The sequence below is a fragment of the Anthonomus grandis genome, chromosome 4 (assembly GCF_022605725.1).
Source record: "Anthonomus grandis grandis chromosome 4, icAntGran1.3, whole genome shotgun sequence".
In the NCBI taxonomy this organism is placed as follows: domain Eukaryota; kingdom Metazoa; phylum Arthropoda; class Insecta; order Coleoptera; family Curculionidae; genus Anthonomus; species Anthonomus grandis.
Window position 1 is genome coordinate 28966266 of NC_065549.1, and position 15656 is coordinate 28981921.

A 15656-nucleotide genomic window follows, 5' to 3' on the forward strand; every position below is an offset into this window, starting at 1 on the left:
AAAAAAAAATATGAGTAATAAAACTCTACAAATGTTGGAAAATTTTAATATTTTTTAATATTAAAAATGAACATGTATTATTTTCCTACTTCCTATATAACCTTTATTAAACGTTGTAGTTACCTCTATCAGCAACATCCACGTACAGTAACTCAAAGCACCGCCGTCATCAATCTGTGTGCCTTTCAACAAATACGAGTTTTGAGCCAGTAGTTCCTAGTACATTAGTCACTAGTGTCAATTTCGCTACAAGTAACTCCAGGTAACTAAAAATAAAATGTGTATAATATTTACTCCTATGATCAGTGGTTTAAATGTACTTTTTGTAATTCTATACAATACACAATAAGATTTATGAATCAATATAGACAAAGGATTGAAAATTATAAAACGGTTCGGTATTTTTTAGTAATTTTATAAGAAAATATAATCTGTTTTTTAGCATGGATCCTCTTGCGGATGAACTTAGAGCCGCTGTAGATAATTTAAGTATAGGACGCATACCAAGTAGTAGTGCCAGTGATCCAGATTTGGCACATGATTATGCTGAAATATATACACCTAGTAGAGAGAAAGTGGCATGGCCTAGGGCACCAACGCCTCCTATACACAGGTTTCCTAGCTGGGAAGATCGGATATATCAGGTATCTAAGAAACATGAACTTGTATAGTATGTGTTGTATGTGTGTTGTATAATAGCGGTATTGGCCCACATGGCTTGTCTACATTATTCATATGAGATATATGCCTTTTGCACTTTTCTTGCAATATGAACTAAGTGTGTCTGTTTAGAATCTGAAATTAGTGAGTCTAGTTTTACTTTTTTAGGAGAAAAAATATTTCTTTCATCATTCTTCTCTATTTCAAAAAGCAGCCGGCATCTCGCCGAACGCCTCGAGCAACAAACCTCTCTTCTCGTGTAGAATTTTACTGATTTTAGAATGTACTATTACCAGTACACAATACAATTACTAACGAGTTGTTAAAAACGCGAGTGGTGATATGTACTTATGAATAAAAGTCTAATTAGTCGTTAAAATTAGATGAAACTTAAATGTAAGTCTTTTATTTACATAGTATAAATCTGGATTCTTAAAGGCCAATCCAATTTTCATTATTTCCAGCAGTTAAAGTTATTCCTCTTATTATCTTGATGTAAAACTTCTATGGTTGTATTTTAATAATTATTGTTAAACGATGCTTATTTTAATAGATTTTTGCAATGCAAAATAATAGCATTTAATTTATGATTTTTATTAGCACAAAAACAAAATAAAATTTTCGATTATTATTAGCGGTATTTTTTATGATTTTACGAGTAAGTTGTGTTGCTTATCTTAACACGCGCCTGCAGCGACAGTCTATTGAGAAAATGTTAACAATAAAAGAGTTTATTCCTAAGACTTATTTTTTTGGGCCAAGTTCTGGTTTATTTAGTGTCAGAAGTATATAAGGTTATCTATAGATACCCAATTTATTAAGTGCATTTAACTAGAAGTCAGGAAAAGATATTATTTTTAGGTCCCTTAAAAACGTCTTAGGTTGCGCTTATAGAAAATGTGTCATAAATATTCCCAAAGGCATAAATAAGGAAATTCAAAATGTAATATAAATCATACAAGCACTATGTAACCCAAAGCATTAAAATTGAATATTAAAACATATATTCTTCTATTGTTCTTAGGTAGCAGCTGATGGTCTTACCTTAACAGGAACAACTCCTAGTGATATAGGGCCAGAACAAGCTGGGTACCAAGATATTCCCGTCCCAGTTTACGCCACTGTAAAAGGGAGAGCGAGTCAAATTCGTTCAATGCCATTTACAGGTGATTCGTCTGACGATTCGAGTGATGGCGAAGGGAATAATACTCAGGTAGATGTTTCATCTATAAAAATAAGTAAAATAATAATAAAAATAAAATATTAAAGGCAATAAAAAAACTAAAAAATTATTTTTAATAAAAAAATACCCTAACATGGTTTGCAGCAAACTACTAAAATAAGGTGGTAGGTAATATAAGTATGTATTATATTCAAAATAACTTTAACGCCTATTTTTCTAAATTCAATACAGAAAGAGATTTTATTGGTTTACATTTATTGCATTTGTTTTGTACTACGAAATGCCACCTAGTCAAATACCAAAAAGAAAAAAAAACAAACTATTATTTCATAATACATTTTTGTTTTAAGGCTATTGATGGAACAAATACTCATAGTCGTAGCTCCGGAGAAACTACCGGTTCAAGTCCAGGAAAACGAACAGGATCGAGCAGTAGTGGTTCACCAAGTAAAAGCAAAACAAGAGGTAAGATTTATACCAATAATTATATATTATTTTTAGTTAGAAATAAAATAAAAAACAGACGTTTTTATAATTTTTTATTATACAAGTATAAATGAAAAAAAGTAATACCGATAAAAAGAAAATAGAACAAAAAGAATTTAAAAAACTAAAATGAAGTTGCAGTGTGCTACAGAGCTTATAAGGCTTATAAAAAAGTATATGTTTAAATGGAGAGATATTGATTCCATTTAAAAATAAGAAACTTTTAATTGAACAAATAGCTAACTATTATGAACTTGAATTACTTCTTTACATATACAAAGAATTAAACTTAAAACTAAAAGAAAAACTTAAAATATGCAAAAACACGTCAAAAATTATAATTTTATTATTATTGATATTATTACAAAATTAGCTTTACGAGTTATTTAGTATTATGAAACAGTCAGTCTTAAATTATTTGAATTATTAATATTTCTTGCATTTAAGCTTGGCCCATTACTAAAATAAATAAATAAATTTCTCTATCAGAAGAATCTCAAAAAGACTCCTATTTATTTATATATTTTAAGACTCCTATAGCTACGAGTTTTAATCAAAAGTCTCGAATTTATATTCACATTGAGAATAGATTACAAGTATTTTGCCCGTAAAGACATTATCAGTCCTGATCAACAGCTTCTAAGAATTAGATTCTTAAAAAATGTAAGAATTTAATTTACTTAATACATTTTGTTTTGAAAATATTATGTACCTTGCTAAGTTTCTATTTTAGACTAGCTCTACGATATTAAGAATAATTAAACCCAGTCATCTGAGAGCCAAAGATAATTTTGAAGTACATATAATTGGTACTTCATAACTTTAAAATACAGTTTTGTTAAATTGAGAATAAGTCTTAATAATATTTATACTTTTGTTAATACTATTTTAGTTAGACCATTATTTAGTGCATCTGAGGATCTGAAATATACGTAATTTCTTATTATTTCTTCGCACATAATCATTTGGCAGTTTTTATACATAAAAACCAAAATATTTTAAATAATATTTGCTCTACTAACGAGTGTAAGTCTTTTCATTACTAACACTGTTAACAAACAACATTGTCTCTTTTGAATGAAAATCTACTATTTTTTAATGTCAGTTTAAACACAATATCAAGAAAAAATTACATAAATCAGTTTGAATAGATGATACATTGATGCATTATTACCAGATTGCCGGATCAGCGGCTGCGGACAATCGGAGTCTTCGGAGCAATATATCTACATGTAAATGTGAATGTCTGTACGGAGTGTCAGCATCACGCGTGAACTGCGCTACGAAATAATACGAAAATGAGCACACTTATGTGTTTTTACCGGAGAACGGTTATAGGCATGGTTTTAATCACGGATTTTTTGTCAATTTTGCAATAACATCACGCGAATTTTGAACAATAGAGTCATAAAATCTGTTCTTGCGCAGCGTCCTTTGCTATGTGGCATCATTCGGTACTACTTAAATAAAGGTGATATAGTCGTGCGCGCGCGCATTTACAATACGTTTTTCGTCTATAGTCGGATTACCGAACAGATGGAGTAAATGATGTGCGCGAAATATAGACCGCCCATCGATGCAACCTTGGCAGATTTAGACGAGGAGAATTATGCCTACTTATTTTAAATTATTTTACCGTATAGCTTTGCTTTGTAAGCAGCTTTTTTTAAAATATAATACGGTCGCCTGTAAAATGGGTCCAAACCGATTTCGAGGTTGTGTCAGGTAATGATATAATAATCCCTTTTAAGTATTTTGTTATGCAAAGTTATGTTAATAAATTGGGGTTTACCGAAAAGGGATAGGTAATCCTTTTAAGTAATCGTGCCAGGTCAAACATTTAGGGTGTAATTGGCCAGGTTCATTAGAACCGCGCGCTACCTGAGCGCTGGAAGTTTTACCTATAATAATAAGGACCAATAAAAATTGTCATACCTGAGCAACAATCGAGCGCACTACTGTATAGATGTAAATATTGCATGCTTTTCTCTAAAACCAAAATTCTTTTCAGACTATACTTGGGTTACCGAACAGATGGAGTGGTCACGTGATCGTTCTGCGCCGGAGGTGTGGCCTAGAGCCTCGATAGGGCTCATAACTTGGGGTTTTATTTAATTTTATTAGTCGAGTGGCTTTAGATCGTTTTGGTTGAATTTTCTGCTATTCGAATATTTGAATCTTCGCAATATTGAAAAGTTGAGATTGTGTTTATTTTTTTGTTAATTTGTTTGTTAACAAATAATGGCTGACGTGCCACGTACACCCCCATTGTCACCTCCCAAGAAAAGAGTACGAAAACATTTGACCATTGCTGAAAAGGAAGTGATTATGAACATATATAAAACATGTGATAACGAGCATCCAGCATACAACAAAGTGCAAAAAGTCCAGTTTACAGCAGAAGCAGCAGGTAATAAATATTTGTAATATACAGTGTATCCCAGGATCAGCGAATTTATACGTGAAAATGACAAAAAATTTTGTGGTTAAAATTTGACCGTTTGGCATCCAGTCCTGCTTGATTAAAAAATAAAATTTAGCATATTGTTATTTTTTTAAAATGAAGCTTGCCTTGTTACGAACATTTTTTAAATTTTATAAGTAGGTAAAGTGGAGGGTAAAGTAGTAATTCTAGGCAAGATATAAAAAAAGTTTGTAAGAAAAGGTTGTTTAGAATGCAAAATTATGCCAGAATACCGCATTTTATAACCATAGACCTACTATGATTTTTACGTTTTGTGTACCAATGAATTTTTTTATTCATATTTAATTATTAGAGATTGAAATTTGTAAAAATCAAAGTAGGCCTATGGTTATGAAATTCGGTATTCGGGCATAATTTTGCATTCTTTTCGGTAAATCCCAATATATTAACATAACTTTGCATAACAAAATACTTAAAAGGTATTATTATATCATTACCTGGCACAACCTCAAAATCGTTTTGAACCCATTTTACAGGCGACCGTATTATATTTAAAAAAAAACTGCTTACAAAGCAAAGCTGTACGGTAAAATAATTTAAAATAATTCTCCTCGTCTAAATCTGCCAAGGTTGCATCGATGGGCGGGCCTATATTTCGCGCACATCATTTACTCCATCTGTTCGGTAATCCGACTATAATGCACGAATAACTTTTACTTCATTCTACTTCCACGCGTGTGAAGCCGCCGATTTAGGCTAGTAAATTAAATTGAACAAACTTAATTTCAAGTTAATTTATTCTGGTAAAAAAATGTATGTATTTATTTAGGGAAGTTATTATAAACAGAATCAAGATAATTAAAATGCTGGAATAGATCTCCCGCAAAATATATTTTAACTTAAGACGAATTGAAAATAAATCACCATTTTAAATTGATATTACAACCTATTGTACAGAATCCATATCCTAGATTGAGTTATTTCTCTGGATTTTACTGTCACTGTCGAAAAGAGATATTCGTAGAAAATTTCAATAAAAGGTAACTTTTGAGTCTTACAAATATCATTTTGACTATATTTGTATACTACTTTGACAAGCTTTTAAATAATTTTTATAAATCAAAAAGAAGTAAAGCAAGAAATCCCAATAAAAATTATTAATCAGTTTGGCCGTTTACAAGAGAAATGTTTCTAGGATTATGTTACCAACATAATAATTATCTATTGGCTTATTTTTCTATTTAAATTTTAATCTCAAAATAATTTAAAAATGTGCATACATTTTACATGTAATAATTTATGAAAACGAACTGTAGATTCTTATACATTTTGTAATTTTTTGATTTTTTATTTATGATTTTTTGACAGGTTGAGATACCTTGATCATTTGTAGAATTTAAATAAAGCTAGTTGAACAAGCTTGTTTATTAAAAATCGCTTAATCGATTTTTTTCCAGACATACTAGATTTCGATATCAACACAACTTTATTTTTAATTTTCGTTGCCACAAGCTCTTGATATTTTTTTTAAATAGGTTTAAAATGTAGCTGTTGCTTTTGACACAATATAATAAACTTCTAGAATAAGATTGGAGAAGGGATCTTGTAAATCCTTTTATCTGACCCAATAAAACTTTTATAAAAGAAAAACATTTAGGAAGGATCTGTGAAATTTGCAGTGGTGAGAAAATTTCACTTGTATTTCTCCCATTCTTTAGTAACGTGCATAACTAGATATCCCGCAAAATAATTACATACTTCCTGATTCCCCTAAACTTGTTTTGACGCTTTCATATTTTGTATTTTGTTGAATATAGCCCGTAATTACTACTAACAAAAAGTTGATTTTTTGTGTTATGTTTGCAATTTGATAACTTTGATCGTCACACTAATATATGACGAAACAATGAAACCAGATGTATTCAGAGCAAAATATTTATTACAACAGACAAATGAGCCATCATCAGTGCTAATTGTCAGTTAGGAGTTCCAATGGGAAAATATTTTATTAAGTTAAAATAACATTTAAGAATACATTTAAAAACACTTAAGACTAAAATTAATATCCTACTTAATGTAAAAGAACGTAGAACGTTTGAAGGTAATAAAAAACCAAATTTTTTTTTTAGAATAAATTAAATCATAATAACCCGATAACCTAAATTTGGAACCCTAAGGTGGCTTTAAATAAACATAACAGTGTAAAGAGCAAATTATGTAGAAATAACCATGAACTATCAAATATCTTAGAATAGTCTTAAATAGTGTTGCAACATAGGAAAAACTATCTTGAAAAAAATCGAAAAGCCATACAATTCAAGTTTTGGGACGTTATATTGGATCTCCTTAAAACCACTACGTTTAAAAGATAATTGATAGATGATATAAAGAAAATAACGAAGCCGTGGTTGTTCTCGTGGCGTACCCAGAAAGTAGCAAGTTTTCTGGAAAAAGTTAAAAAAACTCTCAGTTTAAAATTACAGATACGCATGAGAAGAACAACGTTAAATTAACTCTAAAATCTACTCTCCACGTCCGGTTCATGCACTGTCACAATGCTGCAGTACGAGTACTGTACTACCATCTGAGCTTAGGTCCTAGTATATTTATTATCAACAAGTTATCGATAAAATATCGATTTTGCCATATGCCCCAACCGAAATTAAAGCGATCGTAGAAAGCAACAAGTACCGTATTTATTGGTCGGTATTCTGACATCCTCCAGATTCAAGGCTTACAGCTCATATATAATTTTGCTAGACAACTATAATAACTCAGTTTTCGTCATCAAATCATCAAGTTCTATGTCGTAAAGTTTACACTTTTAGCCGAAGCTAGTTTTCTTATTAAGGAGAGCTTGGCAAATACGTTTCACTATTTGACGAATTGCGAAGATAACCATAGAAGCAATGAGTATGGTAGCCCATATAATGGATGCTCTAGGAGAAATTAAAAAACTTCAGATCACTGGCTGAGCAGACACAATGATTTATCTTTGATGTGAATAGGCTCTTGACGCATAAGTTTTATTAATTATACTGTTATAGTGGATCACAATAAATTAAAGATTTATGGTAACATACTGAAAGTACTAGCCCAACCTTGATAATATTAAAACTGTAAAAAAGGCTTATTATTTGTATAATGTACAGGGTGGTGCAATTTCGACTGTTTTAACAGAAAACTCGTATTTTCCGAACAGATAGAAAAAAATTGACTTATATGTCATGAGCTCAAATTTTGTAAAAAAAAATTGAAAGTTATCAAAATTTTACTATGTCAAACTGTTTGGCCGCTAGTGGGCGTTTCTTGAATTTGGTCGATTTCGGTAATTAGCCATAACTTTTTTGCTATTAAAGATAAGTAGAAGAGGGAAAGTAAAGTTAACTGTAGGCTAACCTAATTTGACACACTTTTTTTCCCGCCATCTAAGAAACCACAATAAATGTAAACAAAACACAAAGGAGACCAACGTTCTCCCCTTTTTAGATACTGTTCGTCCTGTTTAGTGTTCTGTATAGTTTTAAGTGTGTCTAAATGTTACGTGTAATTTTAATAATATCGAATGTGTTCCCACTATGGTAAACTTCTGGGCTTAACTGACAAGTGAGTACATTCCATACGTTCACCTTTGACTATAGTGTCTTTTACGCATTTAACACCCAACTCATTTCAGTTAGCACTGATGATGGCTCATACGCCGAAAGCGCTCTGCTAAGCTTTTAAAATAAAAATTGCTCTGAATACATCTGGTTTGATTGATTTCTATTAAAGATAAGTGACTTCTGAAAACACTTTCTCAAAGTACTTTTTAATGATAAATATTTTTATACAGGGTGTTTCATAAAGTTGATATTCCAAAAAAAATCAAAACACGTATTATCAGCAAGACGGTTGTCCTTCGCACAACGCACGAATTACGACTGATTTTTTAAATCAGGAATTTCGGGATCATTGGATTGGTACTAGGGGACCTATATTGTGGCCTGCTAGGTCTTGCGACCTAACGCCGTTAGATTTTTTTTTATGGGGGAGATTGGAAAATATCTATAGGGGTATTATCAAATTTATCGAAAAAAGTTTTTTTTTAACGTCACTACCCTGTAGTGAAAAATCTAAGACGTGTAGGACATATGCTCCTAGGAGCTTTTTCACTTGATTTCGTCCAAGGAACACGCTCCTGAATTTTGTCGCAATATTAAAAAAACACCTTGTAATTAATAATAGATACAGCAAAAATTTGCAGATAAAACGCAATAGTATTAGATCTATTTATCTATAGAGCTACTTATAAATTGGTACAAAAAATATTTTAAACAGATCAAAACAAAAAAGTAAACGAATTACTGGACCTATCTAAACATTAGATACAAATTCTTTTAAACTAACTCTCTGATGTTAGCCTAGAACTTCTGAGAAGTCTTATATTACTACGAACCGTCACTATAAATTATATCCTAGTTAAATACAATTTTAAAATTTGTAAATACAGAAAATTGTAGAAACCGAATCGTTTATGAAGTTGCGCCCATTTCTCTTAAAGAATAATATTGAAAATCTCTCCCATAAGGAAAAGTTATGTTTGATAGGATGGAAAGTGCATGTTCTGGAAATATTTGAAAGGATTTATATTTTAAGACAGAAGATCTGCGTATATTGCAAAATTACCATAAATAAATAAAATATTTTCCTTTATCGTTAACCCACGCTGATTATGGGATAATTAAATATATATTGTAAAACATAACAAAACAAATGTCCGCAAGTTGAACATGCATGTTGATAAGTTTAAGTCACGTCAGAAAATATGATTAAAGTAACCCAATATAGTTAAGTATTACAATCTTAAATATCACTTCTATTATAATTTTATTTTACTTTTTTACGTAACTGGAAATTTGAAGAATGAAAAACTGTCGTTATAGTATTGCTCATCTAGTTCTTTCTTACCACACTGTATTTAACTTTTTTGCTTCATTTTATCCACGGTTCTGAATTTCACAGGAATATTATTTTTATTATTATTATTATCAGATTTCAAGCCAAACGGCAGTCGCACTCCCCCCTGGGAGGAAGGGAACATTAACTTATCCCAGATATCAAAAGGATGAAGCTTTGATGGAGTCTATTTCATGTTATCGGACTCTGTTTTTCCCTATATTTAGACATAATACACTTAAACTAAAATTACATATATTTCTTAAATTAGTTGATGTTATGTGCGTTTCCAATGAACTTTTTGACGATTCGAGATGTGGATAATAGCGTCGACCTCTGCATTAGCTTATAGATGCTTTCCTTAAGGTTGGGCAGTTTTTTGTTTTCGATCAGGATTTTTGGTATTATTCCTGTTGTTGACACAATAATTGGAACTGTCCGCACTTCTCTCATTTCCCATAGTCTTCGTATCTGGTGTTCTAGATCCCTGTACTTAACTCTTTTCATTATGTTTCGCTCTTAGGTTGTTATTATTAGGAATAGCTACATTATTAAGGGTTGTCTTTCTAGAAATGTTATCAATTAATATTAGGTCAGGCCTATTGTTACTTACTCGTTGGTCTATAAGTACAGTACGATCCCAATATATTGTGTGTTGGTCATTTTCAAGAACAGGTTTCGGCTTATACGAGTAGTTATAATATGGTACCTTGGCTGCTGAGAAGAAATTTAGTTTTTCTGCGAGCTCTTGTTACAGTATCTTTGCAACTAGATCATGCCCGTCATTATATTCCGCTGGTGCAAAAGTTTGACATCCACCGGTGACATGCCGAAGAGACTACGTTGTCTCACATCTATACCTAAATCTGTAACGTTGTACCGTCGGGTCACCTACGACAAACTTGAACCTCGTGAACATGCCTTCTATGTAGTGGTTTTCCCATCCAAGCTTGTATGGTCTATGGTGTATTGACAGCTCAAGCTCCTGGAGTTTAAGTGGTATCAAGTCGTCTGCTTCTCATACGGCACAATGGATGTCTAATGTTTTAGTCTTTCTTAAGGAAAAGAATCACAATTTATTAATTTGCTAATAATTATTTTTATAAGTATTATTGTATTTGTATTTTGCTCCTAACTTGTTATTATCCGAAATAGCCATATAAATGGTAGTTGCTTTGCTAGAGACTTTATCTATTAGAACTAAGTTAAATCTTTTAATACTCGCCCGCTGACATGTAAGTATCATCCGGTCCTAGTACAACTTGTGGTTGTAATATAATACCTTATCTGTTGACAAAAGCTTTAGTTTTTCTGCAAGCTCTTCATAAAAAATTCCCACTACTAAATCATATCACTTTTTATACTCTGTTGGCGCAAATTTCTATGTTGCTTAGACTCCGATCTTTCCAATCCATAGGTATACCAAATTTCAAATAATTATAATTTCTTATTGGAATGACTTGATCTTGTATAGCTGCTATAATCCTCCAATTTTAATAAAAAGTTGATCTGAGTCAACGACTGTCAACCCTGTCGAATCTCGTTGACGTGTCTCCCATGTATTATCTTTCTAATCCAACTTTCCTGAACTCCCAAAATTTAAATAATATTGAATGGTGTCATATAATACGCGACGTATTTCGGATGTTACAGCCCTCAGTATAGAGAATGATGGCAAGAAATTTGCTGGTTTGTTATTTGCCTATATTTGTCATTTTTCTTTCCCCTATATTTTGACGGTGGTTCACTCAAGGTTGATGTTTGTTCGCGTTGTTAATAGTATTCTGCCTTTTTTTCAAGATATCGATATCCGTCTTCGTCCATCATATAATACTAAAGATTAGTGCATCAAGAGTATACGTATTTATTTATTTAGCTTTAAACAAGTTTTTACGGCCAAGGTTTGCTTTTAGAAGGCGTCTCATTCTTTTAAAGAAATTGTTTGCTAATTCATTCTTTAGGTTAGTATAATTCTTAAATATTTATAAGTTTCCTCGTTATCTATTGTTTCGATAATCTCATCCAATTATTGCTTTATCTTAAAATTATCTGGTGGCAACTTAACCCCAACTATTTAGTGTTAAAAGTCTTTAAACATATCTTCTTTATAAAAAAAGTCGCAGTCAATCTTGATCGTAGTAAAATTAACGTATTCTAAAAATTACTTTAATCTAAGCTTGTAGGTATCTTATTTTATTTTATTTTTATTTTTTATTTTATTTTATTTACGCCATTCAACAGAAATACATCCAATTACTGAATGGGAAAAAAAATACATTTACAATCAATAACAATAAGGAAATGCTTAAAAAGAAAAACAAGGAGAAAAGTAAAAAAAAAAAAAAAACAAAGTTTTACTAAGAATAGTGTACTTTTTTGATATCTGCTATGCTACAGTTAAATAAGTCACATTGACCCTGAACAGAATTATATGTGTTACAGGCTCTGCGTAGTGGAGAAAATTTGTTAAAGTTAGTCCTTGGTCTAGGTAGGTAAAATGTTTGTGAGTTTCTGGCTGATATGCGAGGTATGTGAAAGTTCAGTTATTGTAATAATTCTGGCAAGTCGATTAAGTTGTTCACTAATTTATATAGAAACTGCAAATCAGCAGATTTTCTTCTATCTTCTAAAGAATGAAAGAAAAATCTTTCCAGTAACCGTGCATGTGGAAAACCGATTTCTGGGTACACTCCATCGCATTTATAGCAAAGAAATTTTAGAAATTTTCTCTGTATACCTTCAATCTCATTTATATGGTTTTGGTAATAAGGGGACCAAACTTGAGAAGCATACTCAAGTATATATCTGACATATGAGAAGAATAAGATTTTTAGGCTGAGGATATTATTAAAATTATGAGAGTTACGTATTACAAAACCTAGCATTCTGTAGCTACGTTTGACAATATCTGTAATATCTGGCTAAAAAGAAAGAGAGCTATCAAATGTTACACCTAAGTCATTCAAAACTGTTGATCTAGGGACTGTGACATTGTCTATGGTATAGTCATAAATAATTATTTTTTTCTTTAAACTGAAAGAAACAACATTACATTTAGCAGCATTTAGAGGCAGGTTATTATTTTTACACCATGCATTAAGTTTGTTTAAGTCACTTTGAAGTAAAATACAGTCCAAAATGCTGTTAATTCTATAAAAAACTTTTTTATCGTCCGCGTATAATAGACTATTTACAGAAAGTTCATCAGATATTTTATTAATAAATGAGTTGAAAAAAAGCGGTCCCAAAATCGAGCCCTGTGGGACTCCAGAGGCGGCAACAATCTTTGCCGAGCTTCGACCATAGCATTCTACGTACTGGGGGCGGTCACTCAAGTAGGATCTAAAAAGATTCGTTAGGCCGAAAGAAAATCCATAAAAATTCGATCGAAGTTGTTAACGAGAATGCCATGGTCGAGTCGGTCAAAGGCCTTAGAAAAGTCCGTATATATGACGTCGACTTGAGAGTTGTTATTTATTGATTCAGTTATAAATTCAGTAAGAGAAACTAGATTTGTTGTGGTAGACCTGCCCTTCATAAAACCGTGTTGTCTACTGTCAATCAGATGTTTCATTGATGGATATAAAGCAGTATGCAGAACACGTTCAAAACATTTAGAAAAGTTATTAATTATTGTTATAGGGCGATAGTTTTCTATAAGATTTTTGTCACTCTTTTTGTGTACAGGGATAATTTTAGATATTTTCCAAAGATCAGGAAAGCTTTCTTAATTCGCGAAATTAAAAATTAAAGTTAATGGTTTAACAAAAGCTATGGCACAATCATAGAGAAGGAAAGCAGGAATTTTGTCGGGTCTAACAGTTGCTTTTGGTTTAATCGTTTTAAGAGCTCGTAATACTTCATCTTCCGTGAATCTGGATATAATGATGGTATCTGCAAATATGTTTTGAGCATTGTTGCCAGGTTGTGTAGCAGTGGATGAAATATATGCACTTTTAAAGAAATCTGTGAATGCGTTTGCAATAGCTTGAGGATCAGACATAATCATTCCCTGTTGGTCAGTCATATTTTATCTTACCATTTTTATTTAAAATTTGCTTTATTTTTCCTTTAATCTAAACGTTTTATTTTATTTCTTAATTTTTGCTTAAATTAATTCTTTGTTAGAATATAGCTAATGTAAAATAACTTCAAGTAATTTCAGACATATCGTTTGAATCTGGACTTTCCGACGATTACGCTGTACCTCCAGATGCGCTTAGTTGCGACACAGCTAGTCTTGAGTCCTCCATGATGCTAAGAGCTTCCTATTTAGACAGTCCCAAAAGGATAGAAAGTTTGGAGAAATGTGGTTCGTTAGCTAAATTGGGTAAGTTCAAGTTTCGTTAGTAAAAGATGTTATGAAGAAAAGAAATATGCTATATTACGTAAGACAAAATCTTGTGTACAATCATCCTAAAAACTAAAAAAAATTACAAATTCGTAGAAGAACCAATACATATTTCTAAACTACAAAATTTGTAAAAACACATTATCAAAAAATAACAAAACAGGCCTAAAAATAAGTAAAATTGCTGTCAAAAACAGAAGTTAGAGATATGTCTCGATCCAAGATACTAATATAGTTTAAAAAATATAATGTGCCTGGGTTTAGAATTTAAATATGTTTGAATTATTTAAAATAATTTAAATTTAAGAATCAATTCGTGATCACGTTTTATTTTAGGTGGCAAACTAAAAACATGGAGGAAGAAATGGTTTGTTTTGAAAAATGGTGTGCTAACATATTATAAAAGTCAAAGTGATATTAATCGTAAACCCCAAGGTCAAATCGTTTTAGATGAAATTTGTAAGATAACAAGAGCAGACGGCTCAAATACTTTCGAAATAGATACGGGCAAAAAAACTTACTACCTAACAGCAGATACGATTACTGCAATGGAAGACTGGGTAAGAAGTTTAAATTTAAATATGTAGTGCAAAATCTATATCAAATTATTTTTTTTGGAAAATGTTTAATGTATTTTTCTGCTTAAAATTTAGCTTCGAATACTTCAAAATGTTCAACGAAGAAACGCAACTAAAATTTTACTAAGCAAAGAAGAAAATAAGCCATCAGTACAAGGGTGGTTAACAAAAGTTAAGAATGGTCACGCTAAAAGATGCTGGTGTGTTCTTATCGGAAAAATGTTTCTCTATTTTAAGTCTCCTTCCGATACCGTAAGAATAAAATAAAAAAATTTTAATAGCCGTCCTAAAATATGTTAAATATTTTAGACTCCACATGGCCAAATAAATATGAGAGAAGCACGTGTTGAAGAAGTGGAACATCTATCAGACTCTGATTCTGAAGAAAGAGATTCTGAACAGCCAGACCTAACGATAGGTATATTTCCAAATAATTCCGGTCCGACCTATTTATTATGTCCTGGAAAGCAGGTAAGGCATTTTACTTTTTTATAATATACAGTTTACTTAAATTCTGATCGTTAAATTTGAACCATATCCCATAAATGGTCATTTATGTGTGTACTGTTTAGTTTATATAACTAAGAAATATAAAAGTACTTTCTTAAGGAGGCTTAAATAATACATAATTTAATTTTTTACTCCTTAATGCGAATAGATTTCTGTTATATAAGTTTGAATTTTATAGGAAAAAGATGCATGGTTATATCACCTTACGGTTGCCAGCGGCGGAGGCCCTAATACTGGTACCCAATATGAACAATTAATACATAAACTAATGGAGGTGGATGGCGATCCCAATTGCGTACTATGGAGACATCCTGTCCTCTTACATGCATCTTGTGCCAAAGATGGAGCTGTACCATCATATTTCCCATTAACAAGTTTGCCAACAGAAGCTCTACAGGTACATTAATTTTTTCTTAATTACACAATGTATTTTTTGGTTCTAAAATAGCTATGCATATATAGGCAATAGAAAATCACAGGTTAAGCTTTAAGCTAAATAGAGAACGACCTATTTCCTTTTTCCTC

At 31.4% G+C, this 15656-nt stretch overlaps 1 protein-coding gene and 1 long non-coding RNA gene across 10 annotated transcripts in view; one reads left to right on the forward strand and one right to left on the reverse strand.

The window, feature by feature from the left end:
- Positions 1 to 15656, forward strand: part of LOC126734959 (uncharacterized protein CG43867) — a 180777-nt gene that overhangs the window by 149658 nt on the left and 15463 nt on the right. For 8 of the 9 annotated variants that reach the window (XM_050438818.1, XM_050438820.1, XM_050438821.1 and 5 more), the window contains 9 exons: positions 120 to 262; positions 443 to 644; positions 1685 to 1873; positions 2194 to 2308; positions 13849 to 14022; positions 14380 to 14603; positions 14697 to 14873; positions 14931 to 15092; positions 15310 to 15528. In XM_050438818.1, coding sequence (XP_050294775.1) covers positions 120 to 262; positions 443 to 644; positions 1685 to 1873; positions 2194 to 2308; positions 13849 to 14022; positions 14380 to 14603; positions 14697 to 14873; positions 14931 to 15092; positions 15310 to 15528 — 1605 coding nt within the window. The remainder of the gene's footprint in view (positions 1 to 119; positions 263 to 442; positions 645 to 1684; positions 1874 to 2193; positions 2309 to 13848; positions 14023 to 14379; positions 14604 to 14696; positions 14874 to 14930; positions 15093 to 15309; positions 15529 to 15656) is intronic. The other variant, XM_050438823.1, reaches the window with a different exon arrangement.
- LOC126734961 (uncharacterized) lies at positions 31 to 3932 on the reverse strand. The gene is made up of 3 exons (XR_007660228.1): positions 3504 to 3932; positions 1705 to 1886; positions 31 to 266 (listed from the first exon to the last, which is right to left on the reverse strand). It is a non-coding gene; the product is annotated as an uncharacterized LOC126734961 (long non-coding RNA).